The sequence below is a fragment of the Palaemon carinicauda genome, chromosome 2 (assembly GCF_036898095.1).
Source record: "Palaemon carinicauda isolate YSFRI2023 chromosome 2, ASM3689809v2, whole genome shotgun sequence".
NCBI classification, from domain to species: domain Eukaryota; kingdom Metazoa; phylum Arthropoda; class Malacostraca; order Decapoda; family Palaemonidae; genus Palaemon; species Palaemon carinicauda.
In genome coordinates, this window is record NC_090726.1 from 59509735 (window position 1) to 59537271 (window position 27537).

Genomic DNA, 27537 nt, shown 5'->3' on the forward strand with positions numbered 1-27537 from the left:
CCCACAATTACCGTGTTGTTGAGAGAGCAACGAGGAATCTGGAATTTGGACCCTGGATCCAGGAACATCTTTTGAAATCAAACTTAAAGGCAATTATGAGTTTATGACTTCAGTGACCTGAACGAGCACTAAACTTCACTGGACTGGGCCTGCAACCCTAAGAATTAAGTAAAAAGGTAGGTAAAGATGATGTCAAGTTGATATACAAAGTAAACGAGAAAGGTAAATCTATAATATTTGATAGTCCAGTCAGATAGATATACATAGGAAATTAGGATTGAAGGAAACGTAAATAGGGGTACATACCCCATTGTTGGTCCCCAAATTATTCTCTATTGTAACACATTCAATGCAATATGCTGGAAGTCAATGACCTGTACAGAATAGAAACCCTGATATTTGTAGATGACATTCAGTTCCCCCGTAATAACATTTGATATAAATAAAAAGATAAGCAACAGCCGTATTTTGGAGGAACTTGAGAAATTTACTTTGTTTTAATATAGTTGTGGACAGGAAAGCTTTCTTATTAAAAGAATAAGAATAAACCCTATTTCCCACAGAAAACACCCTTTTCTTAAAAAATGACACTTATTTTCACCGCAAATAAATACTCAGTGAAATATAGGCTATATATATATATATATATATATATATATATATATATATATATATATATATATATATATATATATATATATATATATATATATATATATATATATATATAGTCGATAATGGGGACCCTCAGTGGGAACCTGTGGTTTAGGGTGGGGGAAACATACTGGGAAAACGGTATTCAATGGTAAAACAACCTTTTCTTCTCTAAACATTATTCAAAATGAAGGTCAAATTTGATAAAATCTTGTTATTTACTACAGGAAAACATATATTTTCTGTTCAAAATGTTTCCCTGTCCGTAAATATAATTTTACCATTTACCTTAAGCACAAATCATCAGAAGTCATTGGTGTTGATAATGAGATAAAATATGAGTTAGAAATATTAAAGGGATGGGTACGTGTGAAGATCGTTGGGTTAACAGGCCTGCTGCTCTTGTAGAAAATGTGAATCCTCTATCATCACCCATATTTAGTTAAGCTTATCTATGTTGAATGGACTCTAATTTATTTACCGGCCATGGCTCGCTAGAGACGGAAGGATTAAAACAGAAAGTATACTTAGGAGAATGGTACTTGGGAAAAATGAGGCTATCGTCTTAGCAAAAGAGAAGATAAAATAGACTGTATGGGACAAGAAGTTAGAAGAGATTACATAGGTATACCTAAGATGGAAAATCCTAACCAAAAGCTGTCAAAAGCCATCAAAGCAGACCCTAGAACTGGGAGAAGAGTTTATGAATACCTGTACCACAATAGGTTGCCAGAACTGTTAACAAGATTGTTGTTTCAGGAGAAAGTTGTATTACATTTAAAGACAATAAAGGGTTTTTGTATTATAGCACTGTACTTAATTTTAGCTAAGAAGCTTTGCACTTACAAATCCAAACTAGTGTATCTCTAATATTTGTGAGATTAGTTAGTTTTAAAATATGTTTTAAAAATTATTATTTTTGTAATTTCAGTTATTAAAACTATTCTCTTACAATAAGTTAAGGGATGAAAATACTCCAAAAACTACATGTGTGGCTTACATACAGCCAACTCTAAAGTACAGAGTGTACTTCTCAGGGATACTTCTACCCTAATGTGCCTCCACCTAACCTAACTTAGGAGTCTTCTCCTTACCTAGGCAGTACCAGTAGGGAACATTGTCCCTCCTGGACAGCTTATCCCAAGAACTACCAAGCAATTAAGATTGCTGGAAAGGACTAGTCGGTATTTATTCATGCCACTGGTAAATACCTCCAGGAATATATATTTCTTACCAAAGCTAGGAAATACTGATTACTGCACTGAAAATACACCCTAAAATTATCACACTTCACAAAACTTTTTGGGATAAGCAACTTTTGTTCCTCTTAATTTTTTGCATAAGGCAGTTGTTTAACTCATGCCTTAATAAGTATTAACAAAATCTTTACACGTGCACCGTTGTTAATAAATGACGAACCTGAGTAATTCACCATAACCGAGCCTAGTACCCAAAATCCTTACTCATTGGCACATTCTCCTTTGTTTAAGGTAACATAAGATGCCCTGTTTTTACTCATAGTATATCAAGGCATTATTTATTAGTACACAGGTTGGTGGTATGCTTGGCTTGATCCACGAACATATCAATGAAAGGTCAAGTGTTGTATCATTTAGTCACGACCCCACTTGAATGAGTTCTGGTTTAAAATGTTTCCTAATGTAGGGATTTTATTTTTTATGTACGATATAGATAAAATTTAGTCATTTATATATGGTTTAGAAAAATTAGTCATTTATGTATGGTTTAAAGTATCTTCTGATTTTCAATATTAAACTTACCCGATAATCATGTAGCTGTCAACTCCGTTGCCCGACAGAATTCTACGGGAGGGATACGCCAGCTATCACAATACTAGAAGGGGGTGTACTCACCAGCGCCACCTGTGGCCAGGTACTACAGTACTTCTTGTTGACACCTCCTCAATTTTTCCTCTGTCGTGCTTCCGGCAAGACGTTCTGGGATACGCTTATGATCTTGGAGTATTTTCACGGCTTTTGGTGAAGTATTTCTCTCAGATTTCGGCTGTCGCTTTACTGGAAAACTTCTATATTAGCTTAGATAGCTATTATTTAGTTCTGATTAATGGTTAACGATCTTTTTGCTTGATTTGGAATCCCCACTTGGCTAACTCTTTGATTCAAGATGTCTGACATTTCACAAGCCCCACCCCATAGACGATGTAGGTCTTGTAATAGGCGTATTCCGAAGGCCTCGGTAGATCCTCACACCGCTTGTTCTGACTGTAGGGAAAGACCCTGTCAGTTGGAAGATCGATGTGAGGAATGCGCCGGACTTTCGGAACTTGATTTTGTCCGATTTCTTAAATATTCAACCAAGTTAGAGAGAGAGAGAGTTAGGAGGAGTTCTTCTCGCTCTTCACTTTTTTCCTCACCTCATGATCCCCTACCTTTTCCTCCCCCTGTAGTGGCTACCCCCGAACCTACTATTTGCCCTCAACCTGATATGTCTGTTGTTTTGCGTGCCATTCAAGCTTTAGGTGACAAAGTGGAATCGGTGGTTAGTGATCATAAGTGTCTTATGGCCGAAGTCAAGGAACTTAAGGTCAAGAGTGCAGTGGGTGGTAATAGTGCCAGTGCTGTGACAAGTGCTAGTGTCAGTGCAGTGCCAAGTGCTAGTGTCAGTGTCAGTGTGGTGCGTGAGGGTACTTCTGTGCGTGCCAGTCGTCCTCCCAGTCCGGGACCTCTTGCAAGCTCCCAAGCCCAGGGGAGAAGCAATGTCGAAGGGCAAAAGGATTCGGCAGGCCTTGATCGGCGCACAGAAGTATCCTCGGTGGTTGCGGGCGTGTCTTCCAGAGACCGTCACTCCCACCCGCAGACGATTGAGCCCGTCTTTTACTCGTCTGCTGAAGAATTGTCAGGGAGGAAACGTTGGACTCAGGTCTCAAGACCTCTCAAACGCAGAGTCCAGACCTCAAGAGCTCTACAACCTGGCTGCAGTCATTGGATCAGCTCTGACTCGCCGCAGTCATCAGTTGAATGCACTCCTCCTAAGAGGAGTAAGGTGCTGCCGCAACAGATCTCTTCTGTTAAGGCTTTGCCTCAGCAGACCTTAGTGTCTGCCGACCCCAAGTTGACTCTACTGCAGTCCATGCAGTCACAACTTGCGGTCTTGATGCGTGAGTGTCAGGCTGAGAAGGTTACACCTCCGCCTGCGATCGCTCCGCCTAACCGCAGTCCTGTCTGCCAGGCGTACGATGTTGAGGCTCCTCAGGATACCTTACCACGTACTGAGTTGCCAGTTTCCAGCGGTGTGCAGCTTCCTCCGCCTTCCTTAAGGCAACCTCAGCAATGGGAACAGGAAGCTTATACCTTACTTCCTCCGCTTCCACTTGCGGTTCCACCAGTGAGGCAACACTCTCTTGAGGTACAACAACCTCTCCCATCCATGAGGCAGACTCCTCAGCTCTCGCTGCAGCGACCTCAACCCTCCTCAAGGCGAGAGCCTCAACACCTTAGCCTTGCGCCTCAGGAACCTCAACTCGCGAGACAAGTACTGCGTTCTGCGCAGCCACTACCTCAACTCTCGCAGCTCACACTTCAGGAACCTCAACTCGTTCCTCAGGAACCTGCTACTGCGCATCCGCTCACCTTACAGCAAGCGCAACTCTTGAGTCAAGACACTCATGCCAGGAGTCAGCCTCCTCAACCCATGCGCCTACCTTCTGCTACTCCTTTTGACCAGCCTTTGCAGCCTGAACCTCAGGTTTTGCCTCAGCAACAGAGACTTGAGGATGAAACCACAAGCGTTTTTGCTCCCGCTCGTGCAGATTCTGCTGTTCAGCATACCTTACCTCTCACTTCGCTACACTCTGGTGATGAGGTTTCTGATGATGAGGCTGCACACCTGGATCCCTCATCAGACGTGGATGAATCCAAGTCTTCTCCGCCTCCTATTGACTTTCGTAAGGTCCTGGCTCTTTTCAGAGAGGTATACCCAGACCATTTTGTCTCTGCTACCCCCCGCTCTCCGCCATCTGAGTTTTCGCTGGGCATGCAGCCAGCCAAGTCAACTTATACTAAGCTCGTCTTTGCAAGGTCCTCTAAGAGAGCTTTAAGAATTTTAGGGGAGTGGTTGCAGTCTAAGCAGCAACTAGGAAAGACTTCCTTTATGTTTCCTCCGACTAAGCTCACTTCTAAAGCGGGCGTTTGGTATGCCACAGGAGAGGAACCAGGCTTGGGAGTACCTGCCTCTGCCCAGGCTGACTTCTCAAGTTTGGTAGACTCTCCTCGTAGAACAGCAATGAGGCGCTCTAAGGTTTGCTGGACCTTCTCCGATCTAGATCACTTCCTAAAGGGTGTATTTCGAGCCTTTGAGATGTTCAATTTCCTAGACTGGTGCCTGGGGGCCCTTAGCAAGAAGACCTCCCCTGCGGACAAGGACTCAGCCATGCTCTTAATGTCCTGCATGGATAAAGCTATTAGGGATGGATCTGGCGAGCTTGCTTCAATGTTTGTTTCAGGAGTGCTTAAGAAAAGGGAGCAGCTTTGTACCTTCCTTTCCTCCAGCATCACACCTTGTCAAAGGTCTCAACTCCTTTTCGCTCCGCTCTCTAAGTTCCTGTTTCCCGAAGAGCTTGTTAAGGACTTGTCTGCGGCCCTGATTCAAAAGGACACCCATGATCTTGTGGCCTCATCAGCTCGTAAGACTAAGGTTGCTCCCTCAGTCCCCAGGACTTATCGCACCCCAGTGGCTGATACTCCTGCTACGAGGTTTATTCCGCCCTTTCGTGGTAGAGCCCCCAGCCGTGGAAGCTCCCGTCCAGACTCTTCCAGGAGCAAGTCTAGGAAAGGTTCCAAGGCTTCTAAAGGCAAAAACTGACTCTCCTCCTCTCCAGACAGCAGTAGGAGCCAGACTCAAGATCTTCTGGCAAGCCTGGGAAAAGAGAGGTGCAGACGCCCAGTCTGTCAGTTGGCTGAGGGAGGGTTACAGGATACCATTCTGCCGCAAACCCCCTCTGACCACATCTCCCATCAACCTCTCTCCCAACTACAAGGAAAAGGACAAGAGGCTAGCGTTGCACCAGGAGGTGTCGCTCCTGTTACAGAAGAAGGCAGTGGTTATAGTCCGGGACCATCAATCCCCGGGCTTCTACAACCGTCTCTTTCTGGTGGCCAAGAAGACAGGAGGTTGGAGACCGGTGCTGGACGTCAGCGCGCTCAATGCTTATGTCACCAAGCAGACGTTCACTATGGAGACGACGAAGTCGGTCCTAGCAGCGGTCAGGCAGGAGGACTGGATGGTCTCGTTGGATCTGAAAGATGCTTACTTTCACGTTCCTATTCATCCAGACTCCCAACCTTTCCTGAGATTCGTTTTTGGAAAGGTTGTCTACCAATTCCAAGCCCTGTGTTTTGGCCTAAGCACAGCTCCTATGGTGTTTACGCATCTGATGAGGAATATAGCAAAATTCCTCCACTTATCGGACATCAGAGCCTCCCTTTATTTAGACGACTGGTTGTTGAGAGCCTCCACGAGTCGTCGCTGTCTGGAGAGTCTCAACTGGACTTTGGACTTGATCAAAGAACTGGGTCTGTTAGTCAATTTAGAAAAGTCCCAGCTCATTCCCTCCCAATCCATTGTGTACCTGGGAATGGAGATTCGGAGTCAGGATTTTCGGGCTTTTCCATCGGCCCCAAGGATAAGCCAAGCCCTAGATTGCATCCTGAGCATGCTGAAGAGGAGCAGTTGCTCGGTGAGACAGTGGATGAGTCTCACAGGGACCCTTTCATCGTTGGCCCTGTTCGTCGAGCTAGGGAGACTCCACCTCCGCCCTCTTCAATTCCATCTAGCAGCTCATTGGGACAAGGGTTTGACGCTCGAAGCAGTCTCTATCCCGGTCACCAAAGAGATGAAGACCACTCTCTTGTGGTGGAAGACCAATCTCCTTCTCAGGGAGGGCCTATCGTTGGCGATTCAGACCCCCAATCTTCATCTCTTCTCGGATGCATCGGACTCGGGCTGGGGCGCGACCTTGAACGGACAGGAGTGCTCGGGAACGTGGAACGAGGAACAGGAAACGCTCCACATCAACTGCAAGGAGCTACTAGCAGTTCATTTAGCCCTATTGAACTTCAAGTCCCTCCTGCTAAGCAAGGTGGTGGAGGTGAACTCCGACAACACCACAGCCTTGGCTTACATCTCCAAGCAAGGAGGGACCCATTCGAGGAGCCTATACGAGATAGCAAGGGACCTCCTCATTTGGTCAAGAAGTCTAAACCTCACCCTAGTTACGAGGTTCATTCAGGGCAACATGAACGTCTCAGCAGATCGCCTAAGCAGAAGGGATCAGGTCATCCCCACGGAATGGACCCTCCACAAGAGCGTGTGCAACAGACTTTGGACCTTGTGGGGTCAGCCGACAATAGATCTTTTTGCCACCTCCATGACCAAGAGACTTCCTTTGTACTGTTCCCCAGTTCCAGACCCAGCAGCAGTTCATGTGGATGCTTTTCTGCTGAACTGGTCCCATCTCGACCTTTACGCATTTCCACCGTTCAAGATCATAAACAAAGTCCTTCAGAAGTTCATCTCGCACGAAGGGACACGGCTGACGCTGGTTGCTCCCCTTTGGCCTGCAAGAGAATGGTTCACAGAGGTACTACAATGGCTGGTCGACGTCCCCAGGACTCTCCCTCTAAGAGTGGACCTTCTACGTCAACCTCACGTAGACAGGTTGCACCCAAACCTCCACGCTCTTCGGCTGACTGCCTTCAGACTGTCGAAAGATTCGCTAGAGCTAGAGGCTTTTCGAAAGAGGCAGCCAGTGCGATTGCCAGAGCAAGGAGGGTATCCACTCGTAGAGTCTACCAATCCAAGTGGGAAGTCTTCCGGAGCTGGTGTAGAGCCAATGCAGTTTCCTCTACCAATACCTCTGTAACCCAAATAGCTGACTTCCTATTACATCTTAGGAATGAGAGATCCCTTTCAGCTCCTACGATTAAAGGGTACAGGAGTATGTTGGCTTCAGTTCTCCGCCACAGAGGTTTGGACCTTTCTTCCAACAAGGACCTTCAAGACATCCTTAAGTCTTTTGAGACTTCTAAAGAACGTCGTCTACCCACTCCAGGCTGGAATCTAGACGTAGTCTTAAGGTTCCTTATGTCACCTAGGTTCGAACCTCTCCAGTCAGCTTCCTTCAAGGACCTTACCCTCAAGACTCTTTTTTTCGTCTGCCTTGCAACAGCTAAAAGAGTCAGTGAGGTTCATGCCTTCAGCAAGAACATTGGGTTCACATCCGAATCTGCAACATGTTCTTTACAGCTCGGATTCTTAGCTAAGAATGAACTGCCTTCACGTCCTTGGCCTAGATCGTTTGAAATTCCTAGCCTCTCCAACATGGTAGGTAACGAGCTAGAAAGAGTTCTTTGCCCTGTCAGAGCTCTGAAATATTATCTTAATAGGTCAAAACCTATTCGAGGACAGTCAGAAGCCTTATGGTGTGCAATCAAGAAACCTTCGAGGCCCATGTCCAAAAACGGGGTTTCGTATTATATAAGGCTTCTGATTAGAGAAGCCCATTCTCACTTGAAGGAGGAAGACCTTGCTTTGCTGAAGGTAAGGACCCACGAAGTGAGAGCCGTAGCTACTTCGATGGCCTTTAATAAAAACCGTTCTCTGCAGAGCATAATGGATGCAACCTATTGGAGGAGCAAGTCAGTGTTTGCATCATTTTATCTTAAAGATGTCCAGTCTCTTTACGAGAACTGCTACACCCTGGGACCATTCGTAGCAGCGAGTGCAGTAGTAGGTGAGGGCTCAGCCACTACATTCCCTTAATCCCATAACCTTTTTTAACCTTTCTCTTGAATGCTTTTATTGTTGTTTTTATGGTTGTTACGGTAGGCTAAGAAGCCTTCCGCATCCTTTTGATTTGGCGGGTGGTCAATTCATTCTTGAGAAGTGCCTGGGTTAGAGGTTGTGTAGAGGTCCTTTAGTAGGGGTTGCAGCCCTATATACTTTAGCACCTTAGAGTTGATTCAGCCTCCTAAGAGGAACGCTGCGCTCAGTAAGGAAGACGAACTTAAAAAAGGCAGAGTAACGGTTCAAGTCGACTTCCTTACCAGGTACTTATTATTTCTTTGTTATTTTGAGATAACTGATTATATGAAATACGGGATACTTAGCTATCCTTTAATCTTGTACACTGGTTTTCACCCACCCCCCTGGGTGTGAATCAGCTACATGATTATCGGGTAAGTTTAATATTGAAAAATGTTATTTTTATTAGTAAAATAAATTTTTGAATATACTTACCCGATAATCATGATTTAATTGACCCTCCCTTCCTCCCCATAGAGAACCAGTGGACCGAGGAAAAATTGAGGAGGTGTCAACAAGAAGTACTGTAGTACCTGGCCACAGGTGGCGCTGGTGAGTACACCCCCTTCTAGTATTGTGATAGCTGGCGTATCCCTCCCGTAGAATTCTGTCGGGCAACGGAGTTGACAGCTACATGATTATCGGGTAAGTATATTCAAAAATTTATTTTACTAATAAAAATAACATATTTAAGTGGTCATCTGTTTTTATGAAAATAATATTTGAAGAAAGATTGAAGGATACTGTACTTGATATGAAAAAATATCTATACAGGATTTAGAGAAAATAAAATGTGATTGATATTAAAAATTAACAAGATAAATTTTCACAAAAGCAATTTTTTCCCATTGTAAGGTGTATCAAGATAATTGCAGTACTGCAGAAGCATTTTGGCATCTTCATATTTCATTAGGAATGGATTTAGAAACAGAAGAGGAGCTAAATCATAAACTGGTAAGTCTCTTTTGTCTGACATGGACAGATCGTCATATCTTCCTTATTATTAGATTTGAAAGTAGGTTTTTTATTCTGTAAAAGGATATGCATTTTAAGAATATTTTTGGCTTTTTACTTCTTTTTGGTTACATTGGAATCAGTATCAAAGTAAACTCATGTTAAATAAATTGTATAATGGATGCTTAAGTTGTCTTTAAATCAGTCCTTTGTTCTTATGTGTATAGAAACCTTTCGTTCTTTAACATAGCTTGTCTTCATCGACGGTGAAATAGCCATTTGGTAATGACTGGTGTCGCAAGGGGAACTGCACTCCCACCCCGCCCACCCTCCTGTCACAGAATATCTACTTTTGTCCAAGGCTACAATGCGTTTGACATTCCTTACTTTCCTTTCTGATAGCTTTATTTTTTTTTTATTTTTAGTGAGTGCACTTCCATCAGAAGAATCTGCCTTACACTTTGGAGCCATAACGAAGGGCAAAAAGTTAAAAAAAACGAGAGAGAGAGAGAACAGGCAAACACAACCAAAATGGCGTATCACTGGAACTGAGACGCCGTCTTCCTCGCCCGCAACCTCCACAAAGCGTATTCATCCGCTGCGCGCTAGAAACTAGTTCGCAATTGTTTACGTTGCTTACGACGCTAACAATGTAAGACGGAACGACGCTTAATATTATTCTTTATATTTTTTATGGGGCGCATTCGTAACCTCGAAACAGCTTAAGACCGTCGTAACCCGAGGACCCCCTGTGATAACTCTCCTCCTTCGGTAGAGAGGAACAGTACCCACTCGTTAACTGGTACCTTTCTGGTCAGCCAAAGGAGTGTGAGCTGTTGTTACAGTTATCTTTCTTGCGCAAGGTGCAGGTGAGTTGTCCTACTTGGACCGAATACCAGCTCCATAGGCCAGGGATGGGTGGGCCGTGTCCTGTGGGAGGTTCAGAACGCTGGAATGTGAGTCCAGTTCAGCCTCCCCTGCAGGTACTGGTACTAGCCTATCACCCGTAACAATGTCCCATGAAGGGCCCATTACTTTTTCCATCAGTCGATCACTGGTGTTGCAGCTGATCAATCCTTTAAAGGGCCAATCACCAGTGCCGCTGGTGATCACCCATACCGACGTCTGATTACGGCACAGGCCAAGTAATCATAGCTTGAGCGTCCTCACTCTCCATTTACTCTACTCACTTCGGTACCTTCATAAGAGGAGATACGACTTTTTAGTACCAGTTCAGCATGCTAGACCGTCGTGATCTATGCCCAGTTTGTCAGTGACTGGTCCCCACTCTTGGCTTCCAAGTACTGTACCAAGCTTTGCTGATCATGGGGCCATGCCCGTTCACTGGAGGGAGGGTGCACAGTATTGTTCTTTCTGGTCCCAAGGACTATTTCCCAGACATGGATCAAGCCCTTTCACTGCTTTTACATCATCCGCTTCTTGATTTATTATAAGTTCCTAGATCCTTTTTGGATTTGAGCGTTATTATTTTAGGGAAAGGAAACAATTCCAAGAACGCGTTGACAACCTCATATTTTCTAGCCTTGAGGTACCATTGACCGATTGATGATTAGTTACTGTAGCGCCTTGTGGGCACAAAATAGTTGCTTTGAGGATTAGTTAGGTGCTGTACTCTCATTGTTACAGTACTGTACGCCTTCATCGACTGTACAGTATCCTTCAAGGTTCCAGTATATAAACGGAGGCTGTGGCCAGGCCATCTGACTAGAGTTTGGGTATATCCTTGCAGTCTACAGGTCCCAGCAATGACCGCCACCAGCTTCTTCCTTCAAGAGGTTCTGACCCTGTTCCACCCATTCTTGCCCCTCACAAGTTCAGTCTGGAGGGGTGTTATGGGGAATATTTGCGTTTTTGGACACTTCTCAGAAGGAAGAAGTAATACTCTAGAGGTTACGCAAGACCTACTAGCTCTCTGGGAGGTCTTGAGAGAGAGAGAGACTCTACAACAGGAGTTATAGAGGACGTGTTTCCGGCCAAAGTACTTTTCAGCAGGTCACAGAATTACTGTCTGCCTCTACCCAAGAAGCTCCTTGGTAAAGTTTTGGTTCTCCCATCCTCTGGAGAATAGTGCACGCTCAAAGAGAGCTTTGAGTAGTCTTGCCTACTGTGGTATGTAGACCTTAGCATTTGATAGTCCTTATCCTCTAGACATGGGTGCTCCTTCCTGCTAACCAGAGGAGGGTGTCATACAGAGAGTCTTTCCTTCAAACTGTTTTTCTTCTCTGTTTTAGCAAGAGAGTTGAAGAAAAAGAGGGTCCCTGGTTGTGTTTGGATCTCTCTTCCTCCAGAGATTAGTCCGTGCTTGAAGGGAACTTAGAACAGCCTTACCTATCCTAGGACTTAGAGTGGGATGGCCCTCATCCTCAAAGCACTGGTGGACCTGTCTCCTGCTATCTTGAGAGGGCATCGTAGGCCTCTTTCCCTCAAGACTTTCTCTCCTCACTGCATTGGCAAGAGAGTTGGAGAGTTTCAGGTTCTTCATCATGTCAAACTTTTGAGTGATGGTAGTTATGTTACCTTCGTCATCTCACTGTCTGTGTGATGAAGACACAGTACCAGTCGGCATCAAACACCAGTTTGGGACCTTCTTGATCCTATCCCTCCATATAAGTTGACATTAAGATGTTTGGTGTCACAGCAGGGCTGTGCATTGCTACTTAAGAAGGCTCAACACCTTGAGTGCAAGTATCATAGCCTTCTTATTAGCCTAGCAGGAATTAAAAGAAAGTGGTCAAACACTTCATTTGATCTGGTTAAGGCTGCTCTAGTCAGTGTTTACCTCTTCCATCTCAAGGAAGAGCAGCTTACAAGTGTAGCCTTCCATTTTACCTATTGACGTATTTGGAGGTGAAGGTTGTGCCTGAAGGGTATCGGATGACATTTGCCCCTCTGAACCTTACAGACATTGTCCACAGTCCCATGGCCCCCTTTCTTTTGGTCCTGAGGAGCTGCTCTGTAGTAGTGTGATATCTCCAGCTCCCTCACAGGTTTTAGTATGTACCTGACCTAAGGTAATGCATTCGGTGTAAATCACAAGGAGAGGTAGGATGACTGGCTCGTTTACTTCTTTTTTGCTCCCCTCATTACACACTGGTCGGATGTCTGATTCTGGTGAGTTACATGATGGAGAAACTTTTTGCAGACTACATATGTCCTATAGCAATTTCTCCATCATCTTCACAAGGGGAAGGTTAGATCAGTCTCTTCTTACCAAATATTTCTCTGGACCTGCCTGGTATGACACTGCCAATGTCATCTCCCTGTAAGGGAGATGGTGTTTTTTGTATCTTAGTACTGGCTTCCTTTTAAGCCGAGACCCTAATAGCATCTGCATCCCAATGATTTCTTGTTAGGAGGTTTAGTCACTTTCTTGGTTCCTATAAAGGACCAGAAAAGATGACATGTCCTGTATAGAAAAGAACCTTCTGGTTTGAGTTTCCCTATGTTAAAGGACGAAAGATTTGTATTATGATTAGGAAAAAATAAAACTAATTTGCATTTTTCTTAGTTATACAGCCCAGAGTTCTTTAGATTTCCTGCCTAAACTCTCTCTCATTCCTGAGCCTAAGGACAAAAGCACCACCTGTCATTACCAATTACCTTGTTAATAATTTAACACATTTGCATAGCTTGAGAAAATATAAATTAATTCTGTAATTTGCTTTTCTATTAATGGTTTCACCTTTTTTTCCTTTGTTTGGTATTGGAAGTAATAGTTAGTTAATAAATTTGTATATATAGAATATGAAGGCTGTTATGCATTTTTGTATTAGATAGTTTATTATTATCATTGTTGTACAAACGTAATTTATTTTTCACAAATTTGATTGTGGTGACTTGATAATAGAATCTAAGACACATCACACTAGATGACAGGGCAACCAACCATTTGTTTAGGCTTACATACTGTATGTAACCCAGAATTTTTATTTTTAGTTTTGATCTTATAATTTAGTTGTATTTATACATTTATTCTATCAAAGACAATCTTTTATTTTGCAGAATCTGAAAGCTGCAATTCATTTCACGGTGGGGCGAATTTGTGAGAAAGTTGGATGCGAACAAGGGATTTCTTTCAGCAAACAGGTTATTGCTACATTATCAGAACTAACAGTGAGACAGATTGAAGTTTACACTGAAGATTTGGAAGCTTTTTCAAAGTAAGTTTTATGCTCTATCTTTGTTTTGTAATTTGTGGCTTGTTATGTAATTTAATCATTACAGGTTTACAGCTGTTGATGTGTAAAAAATAACTGCTTACAAAAAATGAGACTGAATCCCAGAGCAGTCATGTCATAAGCATCAACTATACAGTACTGTACATTGTGTAATGATAGGTTTCCTGTATTCTTCAAAAGAAGGCATGCTTGAGGCCAAGTGGAATTGTAGCTGTACATGAAAGGGACTTCTGTTAGTCAAACATAAGTTTCACTGGCAAAGTCAGAAATGCCCCTCCAGATATTTGGTAAAAATAGACTCAAGAAGGAAATACTTTTAAAGCATAAGCATTTGGTGCTAAGGTTTATTATAGAAGAACTGAAGATGAATGTCATATTTCATTGTGGTACCCTAAATGGTGAGGTTTCCTTGTGTGGTAGGGGATGATGGATTTGAGAAAGAATTTCTTTATATTAATATATGTGATATGGTGTATTTAACAGCAGAAGAGTTCTAGCTTGAAAATTCAGTTAATGTAATGTGATTACTTAAATGCCATTGTCGGTATCTCTATTCTAACATTATATCTTCATAGTTATTTAATTATGTTTTGAGAAGTATCTACACTTATTGGTAGGAAACGTTATGTCTAAGAATTGGCTGAAACACAGTCTCTGTCTTTTCTCTTAAAAGGTTATCCTTGAAAATAAGAGAAATTACTTGTAAGTCCATTACAACTTCAAGGCTTATGCATTTACTGTACAGTACTGTAATAATGAAGTAGAGACTGTAGCTTTACAGAGATTCAATCGGGTAGTAATGACTAAGCTGGGAATCGCATGTTTCCATTTCTAGTACTGTATTATAGTTGTTTAATTTTAGTAAATTTAAAAAGAAATTGTTCCGTAACCGAAATACAAACCACGCTATTTACATTGGGTTTACCTTTTAGCATAGCTGAAATGGCGAGCCATTAGAATTTAACGAGGGTGTATTACCCCCGCGCTAGTTAGCAGGGGGGTAGGGGAGTGGTAGCTAGCTACCCTTCCCCCCCTCACACACCGGTGAATTGCTTCACTTTCACTTTTGGCTCGGACATGGACAGACGTCCCTGTCTTTGTCCTCGCTTAGCAGCCATTGTTTGTTTTGTCTTTACTTAATCACTTCCTTTTCTTTTACTCAATATATATGTAAACATTTTCTCATGTTTATATATATATTTGAGTGTAGAAATCAGTAAGTTTCCTTTTCAGAGTTTGTGCTTGTGTGTGTAGTGTACGATATCTCCGTGGAGCCCTCGGCAGTTAGGCCACCATGGTGTAATTTCATGGGTCGCGATCGAGTTTGACTTCGGTCTTTCTCTCTCTCTCTCTTGAGGTCGTTCACCCTTTTACTATGTTACTTTTACTACGCCTTTGTAGCTTCCTTCCCGTGTGGGGGGTTGCTACGCCGTACGTTTTGTCTCAATTAGTTTATGAATCTAATTGTTTTTGTTGATTTTTCTGCTTGTTGAACGATTCCTTTCGGGGTTTTCGTTCTTTCTTTAGTGTTCATTCATTTTTAAATTACATAATTACATAGTTACATAATTATAATTGTTATAATTCTGTTTTGGTTACAGCTCTCCTTCCGTGAGTGTAAGTGGTTGTGGGGGCACATGCCTGTTGTGTAATTCTTGTGTTCCTTTCCCTCGGGATTCCTCTTCGGAGCCTTCCCGGGGGAATGAATGTTAACTAATGATTTTTGTTTTATTTTTTTACAGTTACCGATCTAGTTCGTTTCTGTAATGTGACAACGGAGTGAGCTGTCTTGTTGAGGCCTGGGGATTCGGCTGTTGCTGCCTCCCCTATGGATCTTCGTCAGGGGCGTGTCTCCTTCTCCTGGAAGTACTCCCGTGACAATTGACAGCTCTCCAGTTCATTTTAGAACACTCAGGAGGCTCGGCTCCTTGGGTGGGTAACTTTCCTTCCGAGGGAAGTTTTTCCTGTTCAGGCTTGAGTTTTTCCCCTTTTGGGGGGTTCTTCTCTTGCCTTTTTTTCGTGCGACTATGCTCTAGGTGCTGAGCGGTCGTGCCTGCAGTTACGCTCAAGGAGCTGGGCAACTGCAGGAGCCCCTCTTCGGAGGATTGCTCCTTTTAGGTCACTGGCTGACCTGTCTCTTCTACGAAGTGTTTCTCTTTCGTTCGCGAGAGAGTACACTCATTCTAGAGACTCCTCTTCGGAGGACTCTTCTGCTGTTGTTGCTGTTGGCCACCTTCGCCGTAAGGCTCACCGTCCGCTATGTCGTAAGGACCTCCTATCTCCCTATAAGGGTGCTAAGAGGCGCCTTTTTGAATCTCCGTATGCAGCCTACAACTCCTTCTTCTGGATCTTCCGCCCCTGGTGCAGATGGACAGCAGTCTGACCTCGTCTTCCGACGGGCAACGGTCTTCCCGACGGACAACGGTCTCCCGACGGACAGACAACGGTCTTCCGACGGTCATCAGTCTCCCGACGGACAACGATCCCTTCGGGGCAAAGGGTTGCCTCCCACGGGGGTTCTTCCCTTGCGTGTCAGGGTTCCCCTGCGCACCCTTCTGCTGTGTTCTCTCCTGCGCAGTGTTAGCGCACAGGCGCTCTCCTGCTCTCCTGCTCAGTGTTAGCGCACAGGCGCTCTCCTGCTCATCAGCGCTTTCCTGATCGCTAGCGCTCTCCTGTTCGCCAGCGCTCTCCTGTTCGTCAGCGCTCTTCTGTTCGTCAGCGCTCTCCTGATGATCATCTCTGCTGTTCCTGTTGGTTCCTGTACGTGCCCTGTGCGCCCACGTTCGCCCTCGCGATCTAGAACTTCGGTTCAGATCTTGGACAAGGACTCTTCTTCTACGCACAGGCTTCCACGTGTTGCCTTCTGCTTGCCAGCGATCACCAGCTCGCCAGCAACCACAGACGCGTCAATGTTCGCCTGCTCGTCAGCGATCTCCTACGCGTCAACGATCGCCATCGATCTGCCACGCGTGTCAGTTCCCCTGGACACCATCAGTAGCGATCTAGCGCTCGCCTGCTGTGGACCACAATCTCTGGTAGCTGAGTCTTGCCGTAGATCTTCCTCCTGCTCGCCAGCGCTCACCTTTACTTCTGTCCTTCTGTGCGCCAGCTTTCTTCAATCGCCAGCGCACATCTGCGCGCCCTTTTTCTGCCGCGCACCAATGGGCGCCAACGGTTTTTTCTGACCGTCTAGGATCGCCTGATTAACAGCTTGTTTCAGCGCTCACCTTCCTGATGCACCTGCGTTCTGTTAGCGCAATGCGCGCTAACCATCACTAGTCTCTCTCGCGTTAGCAATCGCCTACGCGCTAGCGTTTTGTTAACGCACCACCGCTCGCCATCGCTTGCCGACGCGCCAACGCGCCTTCACTCGCCTACGGGCTATCGCTCGCCAGAACGCACCATCGCTCGTCAACGCGCCATCGCCCGCCTACGCGTCATCGGTCTCCCGACCACCTGCACTCACCCGCGCGCCCACGTGCCTGCGCGTCCACACGTCCACGTGCCCGCGCGACCGCACGCCCACGTGCCTGTGCGCCTACGCTCATGCGCGACCGCGCACATGCTCTCCAATGTTCGCTCACGCGGGAACCAACGGTATTCCATCGCGCGGATGGACGGTGTTCCGTCGCGCGGACGGACGGTGTTCCGTCGCGCGGACCGACGGTGCTCCGTCGCGCGGACCGACGGTGCTCCGTCGCGCGGACCGACGGTGCTCCGTCGCGCGGACCGACGGTGCTCCGTCGCGCGGACCGACGGTGCTCCGTCGCGCGGACCGACGGTGCTCCGTCGCGCGGACCGACGGTGCTCCGTCGCGCGGACCGACGGTGCTCCGTCGCGCGAACGTCAGCTTGATTCCTGCAGTATCCATTGCTCGCCTACGGGTCATCGCTCGCCGACCACCAGCTCTCGCCTTTCCTACCACGCTCGCCCTCCTGCTGCGCTCCGTCGCGCACTTTCGTTTGCGTTCCTGCGTGCCCGCGCATGGGCGCTTCCACGTTCGGCCACAAGCAAACCATTGATTTACCATCGCGCGAGCGCCAGGGCGATTGTGACCGCGATTCCCGTTGGGGTTTCGCTGCATGGCCAGCCTGGCGAGTCTTCTGGAGCGTATTTCCAGAACACGGCCTCACCCCGTAAACGCAGAGCATGGCACATGCAAGAGCAGGAAGAATCTTCAGGGAGGTCTGAGCAACATTCTTCTTTCCAGAACCTGGGTTAGCCCTTCCCCGTCATTCCCTGGAAGGGTTTTGCCAGGGAGCTTTCCGTTCGAGATTTCTCCATCGGCCAAGGGGTGACTGGTTTACCCCTTCCTCTTCTCCATCTCGTGAAAGGGGCTTACCAGGTCCTTTCCCTCCTCGTTTGCGACCTGAGGTTTTGTTCAAGGAAGCTACAGGAAGATCATGGGTACTTTCCTCCTCTCGGGCTCAAGCACCTTGGCGTTTCGTCGCCAAGTTTCGAACTTGCGGGCAAGCTCGATGTTGGAACATCTGGACGCAATGACCGAGGGCTTCCTCTCGGGTGTCTCATCCGTGGATGTCGACAACCTCAGACACCCTTCCATCCTTGGGAAGAGCTTGTTTGTGCCCAAGGACAGAGACATAGACAGCGGTTGTACGGAGGAAGTCGACTTCCGTTTTCACTCCTCCAAGGCGCTTTCTTCCAGATCCTGCAGGCCTCCAGCGCCTCTTTCTTTTAGCCTCTTCGGCCTAAGTTATCGGACCAGCTACGGCAACTAAGACGAGGTGTCCAATAGCAGTCCCCTCCTGTCAGGAACAGGTAGCACGGGAGGCTCTCCTGGGGCCCCATAATCCTAGAGGGAGCGGCAGAGTTCATGAACTCTAGGATTGGCAACCCCCCCTTGCAGGTCTCACGCTGGGAGGATGCCTAAGGTTACTCATCCGGATAACAGCTTCCCGAGGCCGATTCCTGCACGTTCTCCGTGATCAGCCAAGGATGTCGCGCCTGCTGTCTCTGTCAGTGAATTCAGTGTCACTGAACCTCTATGCCATGGGGTCGGCAAGAGTTTTGCCCGTTTGGGCAGAATGATCCATGCCTTAGGAGAAGGTCCTCCATAGGATCGTCGACAGCTTCACCCCCCGGCTTCTTCAGTCGATCCTTTCTCGTAGGAAAGCATCTGAGACGGGAATTCCGTAGTCGACCTCTCAGCTCTGATCAAGTTTGTCGAACAAACTTCGTCCAGCGTGGAACAGCAGAATCGATCAGACTGGTAACGAGGCGACAGGACTCCTTAGGCCCTGGATCGGAAGGACGGGTACTTTCAGTTTCCATTCCATCCATCTTCCAGGAAGCTCTTGGGGTTCAGCCTAGACTACAGGTGTTCCTGCTTAAGATGCGGTGTGGCGGTCCCGCCGTGGCATCGCAGGTTTTTCCCCAGAGAACTCTCCCTACTTTCCTCATGGCCGCACAGGAGCAGGCTTCCGCCTCCTTCGCCTCTTGGAGGTCTGGTCAACTCCGGTAGGCTCGGGTTCGACCTTCTTCAACGCCGGGACAAGCTTCCAGATCCTTACCATGAGTGAGGGATCATGGTAATTTGCTAGGAGCCTTCTCTACTTCTGCCTCAACATCTGGAGTATCTAGCCATGATATTGAGTCAATGGCCTTACCACGTTGGAAACCCCGCTTCTCGTCCGTCCAGCGAGGTTAAGCAACGTCGGGTCTGGTCGGTACTTGGATGGGTGACCGCCTGGGGACGCCAGATGCTGTTGCCGCCTCCTCCGAGCCTTCCCTTCAGTTAACTGTGGCAAGGCTGAGGAGAGTCGCAGTACCTGTTCTCAGTCAAGCAGAGCTTTCAGCCCTACCTTGGAACGCTTCCTAGGTCTCTTTTCCTCATTGACCCGTCTAAAGTTCCAAACGGTCGCCTCAGGATGAGTTCCCTGTGGGGCGGCCCAAGTTCCGGTGGTTTCAAAGCAACGATTAACCAGACTTTCTGGTCCCTATGGGACCAGCGGAACGATTAGACCTGCAATGGGTGTTGACCTATGGAACCTTTTGATGGGAGTGGATATTCTCGTCCTTTCCCCACATTTTTTATGCTGTTCTCGGACTCGTCAAAGAAAAGGGGGGGTGGGGGGGGCATGTTCCGGTTCAGGCCTATGGTCAGGACCTGAAGGATACCTCTCCATCATTCAGGCAGGCTTAGGGGCTGTAGCCTGGCCCCTCTACAGATCCTACAGCTCCTGCCGAGTCGCTCCGTGCTCGACGACTTCATGGTACTGGCGTGTTCCAACCAGCAAGGGACGCATTTTTATACCTTTGCATCTTGCAGTAGAGATACTGAGATGATTTGAGATCCTCTCAATACCACTATCGGCTCGCTCATTCCGGGCAGAGGAATGTTCTCTCCGACTTTCTGAGCAGAGCCTCGTAGATAGAGTGTACCTGGGGGTCTTTGGCCTTTAGTAACCAGCAAGTCCTGGCCTGGGGGACCTGATCGCGACAGCTTGGAACCTCAAGCTTCCGCTGTTCTTCCCCCCAGTCTCAGACCCCAAGACTCTTTGGCAAGATGCATTCCGGTGATGGTGGGACAACATCGACGCCTGCGTCTTCCCTCTTTTGTTGTCTGTTGAGAATGGGTCTCAACAAGACCAGGATGTCTGTTAACCTTTCAATGGCCCTGAGAGCTCCACTGGGACTATACGCAGAACTGTTTCCGGACCCTCTGCTTTCCCTGACGGAACTCCCGGGAGAGCTTCTCCCACGGCACAGGCTACTCAAACAACCACACTGCAATATCTTTCACGGGCCAGGGCATCGCTTCGGCTTCACGCCTGGAGACACTACGCCTCCTCCTCAAGAAGAGACAACCCGCTACAGTCGCGGGGCGGAGATCGCGTCATCTGCGAGAGTCATCCGCAGGGGTCTACCAGGCGAAGTGGAGAGTCTTCTGTGGTTGGTGTCGTGGGAGATATACCTCTTCCCTTGAGGCCTCTCCTCCAGCAATAACGAACTTATTGCTTTTCGGCGGGAGGAAACTCCTTTCCGCTCTCGGCAGTGAAGCCTGTCGCTCGGCCTTTCCCTGCCCTTCAGGCTGAAAGGAATAAACTTTTTCCTTCCCGCTGGACCTTTCCTCGCTCATGCGAAGCTGCGAACGTCCCTGCCCCAGTCGGAGTGAGACCTCCAACATGGAGCATGGTTCGGACTTTTTAGTCCCTTAAGAGATCTTCTCAAGACCCCTTACGTTAGGCCTCTGATCGTATTCCGTCTTGGGGCTCCTGCTCACTCTGGCCGCGGCCAGTGTGTAAGCAATCTTCTTGGTCTCGTACGACTCCGCCCTTTCTAAGGAATGGGGGAAGGCAACATTCAGGTTCGCTCATGAGTTGTTGGCTAGACTCAGAATCTTGGGGTCCTGGCCCTTCGGTCCAAGTCCTTCAAGATTTCGAGTCACCATTCTATATCAGATGACCCAAAACCTTCTCCTTCTTGCCAGTAAAGGAATCGAGGAGTTATCTTTGGGAACAGCTGCAGTTTGTCCTCACGTGCAGCCGGGTTGGGAGCACAAGAAGGACACGGGGGAGAGTCACCAGTATACCTCTTCAGCTCGGACTCAAGGACATTCATCTCGACCTGAATCCAGACCCTCCCCCGTCACGTCGCCCTACAGCACGATGTCGGATACATCGCAACATCCCATGCCTTCGAGTAATACTACTCTGTGACGCAGGTGCTACAAGCTGGAGTCTGGAAGCGTCTATGACCTTCGCAGCCCGCTTCCTGCAGGACGTGACCCACAGGAGTATCGATACGTTTCTATCGCTCTGTGGTGGCTACACAACAGCTGGTCTAACCTCAGGCTCCTTTTTGGACAGATAACAGAAGGTTGAGGGCATTGTTATCAGGTTTTAGTCTGCATGAACGAAAGAAGTATGTCTGGCCCTTACTTCTTTCTTCATCATCCCCTCTACTGGGAAGCAGCATCCTGGTCTCTGCATAGCTGACCTCAAACCTCTGCAGGTAAACCATGCTTCCTTGTGTTCCGAGTATTGAGTCAATACTGTCGCGTCCCCCATACCCTGACGAGGTGGTATTGGGAACGTCCTAACCCAGAGTTCCTTCTGGAACTCTAGGTCAACTGCCTAGGACGAGTCACACTTCTTCCTTCACACACAAGCTTATGTAGGCCACACGGTTCCTTGCGGAGCAAGGAACTTGTGAGGCGCAGGGACTCCTTTTCTCGAGTGCGATTCACTCGGATTCTGAGTTGCCGGGTAAAGCCAAAGCCAGTATGGCTGGGGACTTTCCAACCTTCCTAAGGGGTAAGTCACCCAATGTAAATAGCGTGGTTTGTATTTCGGTTACGGAACAAATGACAAATTCGAAGATAATTTGTATTTTTCCTAACAATACAAACCTTAGCTATCTACATATATTTGCCCGCCAGCCCTGTCCCCCAAGACAAGTCCTACCTCTAAGTGAAAGTGAAGCAATTCACCGGTGTGTGAGGGTGGGAGGGGTAGCTAGCTACCACTCCCCTACCCCCCTGCTAACTAGCGCGGGGGTAATACACCCTCGTTAAATTCTAATGGCTCGCCATTTCAGCTACGCTAAAAGGTAAACCCAATGTAAATAGCTAAGGTTTGTATGGTTAGAAAAAATACAAATTATCTTCGAATTTGTCATATTTATTCTTTATGAAAAAAAATTATTCAAACTATTGTTATATACTGTATATATTGAATGTGAAAAACTCTTTATTTACTTTTGGTCAATAGATAGAAAAATGTGGTTAGCAAAGTGTCGAATTATGCTAAAACTTTAGTACCTATTAATATTTTACAGATGGTACAATAACCTGTCCTACATATGATGAATAAAAGATTCAGCATTGTCTTGCAATGTTTTAAGAAAATATTTGATTGGTCTGCTCTTTATTATATACAGTACTACAATATATATACTAAAAATACTAATATACTGTATGTCATATTTTCTTAGTTCTTAAGAGGAGAGAGGATCATGTAAAGAGCCACGGTAGTTGCTTGACAGTTTATTCAAAATGTAGTCATTCAAACTGTTTAACAAAACCATTTACAGTAGTCAAATTTATCAACTCTCATATTGCTTTCATGTAGGATTTTGTCTTGAATGAGTACAATACTGTTGTGAAAATTGGAACAATGTAAAGTTGAAGCCCCAGTAAAATAGCTTTCATATCAAAAGAGTAATTATCAAAAGGCATGTGGCCGTTAACATGTGATGCTGTGGTTCCAGATTAAAATATCTTGTTCCTCTCCATACTCGGTTGACAAGCTGTCACTAGATGATAATATCAATATTATTTTCATTAATTTGATCATTTTGATTTTAATTTATGTTGTTCTTGTTGCTGTTGTTCCAACCTTATGCTGTTGTTCTTGTTGCTGTTGTCCCAGCTCTCGATAATGGATCTTTTATTTAGAGTGTCCCTCTAGAAACTGGTAATCTCGGATATTTTAACTTAAAGATACGGTACCTGTATTTTCGCTATGAAATCGTAGGAATAATCTGCTTCATCACTATTATTTCAGTAACACTAATGATGGAAAACCTTTCCTTAGAACATGGAACAACCTTATGTATTAATAAAGCATTTGCTTAACATATGTGACAGAGGAACTACAGTACATTCTGCGTTTATTGTACAGTACAAAAAAAAAGAGCAAAATTGGTCCATCAGTCTCAATGGCATTGAAGAGACATGCCATATACAGTGAACTAAACCATTTTTATATGGATATTTTCATTAGTTTTAAAAGGTTTGTCATGAAGTTGGATACCACATGGCTCACTGCTTGTCACTTTGTTGGTATGAAACCTGTCCAAGCTGCTCCAATGTGGTCTTTTTATTCAACATTATATACTGTACAATACAGTACATGTAAAGTTTATGTGCATCTGAGTCTTCTAATCTGCTATCCAGTGGTAGCTCGTGGTTAAAATTTTTGGGTGTGTTGCTCCCGAAAATTCGTAACCTTTCCAATCAATATTTTGTATAAGGAAACAAACTGGTATAAGAAAATTTATTCATTAATTGGATAGAATTCTAAAAAACAAAATAAAGCATTTTTTACTTACGATAACTTGAATTGTTACTGTTTAAGCTTGATTTATTCATTTAAATTTGAAACCCATTCTTGTTTTAATTTGTGGGAAAAGAACAATAATTTTCTCCTTGATATCTGGCTGTCAACTAAGGAATTTTTTCTCCATTGAAAGCCCTGCAAGTGCATTTAATCTTTCTGAATTGTGCTTAAAAAAATTTGCTGTTTTCAGTGTTAAAAAGCAGCTTCCTGCCTCTGATGTACAGTAGTCATGGGAATTGTCAAGAGATCCCCCCAAAAATTGTTAAAGAACCGGAAAAAATATTCACATAGAATAGCTGGAAGTACTGTAGGATAATAATCTAATTCTACACTTAATATCACAAGCAAGGATATGGTGCACGGTTTTCTAGCACAACACAAGTTGAGTAAAAAAGAAAACTATCTTCCTCACACACCAAAGTCACCACTGGGACCAACAGGGCTCTCTCCCCCTCTCAGCCGCCTATGTGTGCATGTGCACGTAACTGGAACTGTAAAGTGCACAGTTCAATACAAAGATTTTTGTATTTTTTCGTAAACTGGAGCATGGCTACTAACATTAAGCTTAAAAATGATATATTTTACAAGTATATAGAAAGAATTAAAGAAGATTTATTTATATTGAGTGTTATTAAAAGAAAATATGCGGTACTGCAGTTTCACAGTGCCTATACATGAGTTGCTACAGCTGCTATCCGTCTTATATGCATGTAATACTTTTTGTAGTGAAGAAGGTCCTTAGCTTACAAACATTTGGACGTACAAACACAAATCCAAGTGAAATAAAAAAATCTCAGATATTGTATCAACATTTCATAAGGAAATACAGTACTGTAATAAAACAATATCATATAATTTGATGCAGTAGGCAAGACAACATTTGCAATATGAAATGGGACTAGTTGTTGATTTTTGTAGCTAAAAATTGTAGGCATGCGAGTTAGGCAAAGCCTACCCAATGCCAAATTTAACAAAATTCCACTTACAAACAGCTTCTTAGAACCTATTAAGTTGTAAGGTGAGGATTTTCTTATAGAATAAATGTTGAAATTTGGTACTGCTTTTGTTTTCTCACACACTTCATCTCTTTATTATACTTATTGTGTATTGAATAGTATCAGCCCTGTCATGTGAGATACCATATATTTAGTACTAATTTTAGTGGTAATAATATGTTAATTATGTTTATTCTTTTTTACTAATGTTATTAAAAATTTTCATTTCTAGGCATGCACGTCGCACAACAATTAATGTTGATGATGTAAAGCTTCTTGTCCGTCGAAACAAAGACTTGGTGAGAATTGATAATTTCTTGTTTTGTAAAATTTTCGTTTTATATTATAAATAACTATGTGGCCATATATGCTTAACAATAATCACTTGATCATTTACATTATTCGCAAGACTGCACTCTTTTCCGTGCGAATGCATTTACGTATTTGAGGTCCTTTTTGTTTTTTCGGGATGCCCTATTCTTTGCTGGGTATGTTCATTTTTCTGTGCTAATTGCATTGCCATCTGTTAAGTTGCATTTTTCAGTGTGCTAATTGCATTGCCATCTGCTAAGTTGTATTTACAAAAACTAAGTTTGTCTTTATATAAGAATCTGGAGACTCTAGAAACTTGGTACATTACTTTCTGTATACACAGCATTCATTATTTGTATATAATACATGAATATATTCATAAATTATGTATATAACCTATTGATTGCTTAAATGTGATACTGTAGTCATGTTCTTGCACATGATTGTAAATACATACATACATATACCAAAGGCACTTCCCCCAATTTTGGGGGGTAGCCGACAACAACAAGAAACAAAACAAAAAGGGGACCTCTACTCTCTACGTTCCTCCAGCCTAACCAGGGACTCAGCCGAGTTCAGCTGGTACTGCTAATATACAGTAAAATAAGTTTTTGGTTAGACTAGCTTATGTTGACCAAGTTTTTTAGTGTGATGATATAAAATTCTTATATCTTTGGATTCTATAGGTTATTAACTTCTTGTAATGTTTGCATACGTTAAACATTGTTTACAGTTTTGGGGAAGCTTGAGTATTCGAGGCATAGGTTGCTGTTCCCAGGTCATATTTGCATCTGTCTTAGGTGCCATTAGTTTCGTTAAATTAGGGATTACTATATACCTGTATTCTTTTTCTATTGTTGCATCTGTTGGTGAAGAAACATACTATATTTATTGTCTGTATAGTATTGTTATTCAGACTTTCTTCATTATTTTTCCAATCATAATAATTGTGCTAAGAAATATAAGATATGTTAAGAATTTCAAAAAAAAAAAAAAAAAAAAAAAAAAAACATTTGAAAGGCAGATAAGGATAAATAGATATCAAATATAGATCTTTCAAAATTAGAAAGAGAAAAGAATTTAATCTATTATAAAATTTGAAAATGAACAGAACACAAAAAATATTGATTACATAACCTTACAGGATAAAGAATGCAATATAAATACAAAATAAAAATAAACTTCCAAATACTGTACAATATATTGTACAACTTAATAAAAGCAACATATGTAAGTATTGATAATATTACTGATCAGTTAAAGATATTAAAACTTGTCCTAAAGCACTTAAAATTCTCTCTCTCTCTCTCTCTCTCTCTCTCTCTCTCTCTCTCTCTCTCTCTCTCTCTCTCTCTCTCTCTCTCTCTCTCTCTCTCTGGAATTAATTTGATGTACTGAATTTTTCAGTTAGAGAAAGTCACTGAGATAGCAGAAGGACTGGAAAAACCAGTTGGCAAGAAGAGGGGTAGAAAGAAAACCAAGAACGTAGCTGGCCCATCGCGAGATTCACCAGAGCCTCAGGAGATTGAGATTAACTAAAACACATCACACTGTTACGTCTGCATGTTGCACCATTCCCTGAATTTTTTTCTATTTTGATATTGTGATCAATGTAGAAACTCCAGAAGAATTAATTCTTAGTTATAAAAGGTAATATTTTTCCACAGTTTTTAAATTTCTTTGTTGATTAATCCTTTATGCCATGGTGCATTTCTATAGTCATGATGCAACAAGAGGGTGCTTCTCTTATATAGATTTTTGCAAGAAGAAATCTAATCATTTCAATACTTCCCTGGAATTCATGTAATATTCGTTCCTTAATGAAAAGCTTTGAGTAAAAGAGAAAAAAACAATTCTGACTGAAAAGTCTTGTAAATACAATAGAACATTAGTCTAAACTACATTCTCTCCCAGTGGACAACAAAAATGCTAAAGTGTTCTGTAATTAAAGTTTGGAAAAGTTTTGGGAGGATTCACGGAAGATCAATGAAGATGTGACTTAGCATAAATATTTCAAGTAGTTTTTGTGCTTTGCCAAGGTAAAGTTGTGTTTCCGAAAAATTTACGATAACTAAACTTGCGAGAAATTTATGAAAATTAAACTTATTTGAAGCCAAATATTTTCAGTATCTTATTACTGACTTACATCTCAAACTGTGACCAGCCCAAAATTCTGTAGCCTCTGTTTACAATAATATTTTATGATAAAACAGATCTGAGTCAAACTTATAATAGTACTTCAGTGTTTGTTGTATACAAGAACTATTTTTGGCCTCAGAACATAGTTTAGATCATTTTTCAAGCATAAGTAAGACTGATGACTGAGCCACATAGAATGTTCAATAAGACTAAATTGCAGAGAAAACAAAAAAATAACTATACAAACCTGAGTCCTTCTGTCCCAAGAACAGAATCAGCTACATAATTGTGGGCCTATGAAGGACCAAGCTGGTTGTCATTGGGGATGAACACATTTCTGGCACCGAGTAGACCAGA

General features: G+C 44.1%; 1 protein-coding gene and 1 pseudogene across 1 annotated transcript; both read left to right on the forward strand.

Annotated features, from left to right (window-relative positions):
• Positions 1–27079, forward strand: LOC137625375 (centromere protein S-like). Its single transcript, XM_068356241.1, has 5 exons — positions 1–176; positions 9352–9450; positions 13474–13631; positions 24959–25025; positions 26449–27079. Exons 2-5 carry the CDS (start codon positions 9412–9414, stop codon positions 26578–26580), a joined length of 396 nt encoding a protein of 131 aa, XP_068212342.1. The 5' UTR covers positions 1–176; positions 9352–9411; the 3' UTR covers positions 26581–27079.
• LOC137630141 (5S ribosomal RNA) lies at positions 19263–19381 on the forward strand (annotated as a pseudogene).
• Positions 27080–27537: the final 458 nt, after the last annotated feature.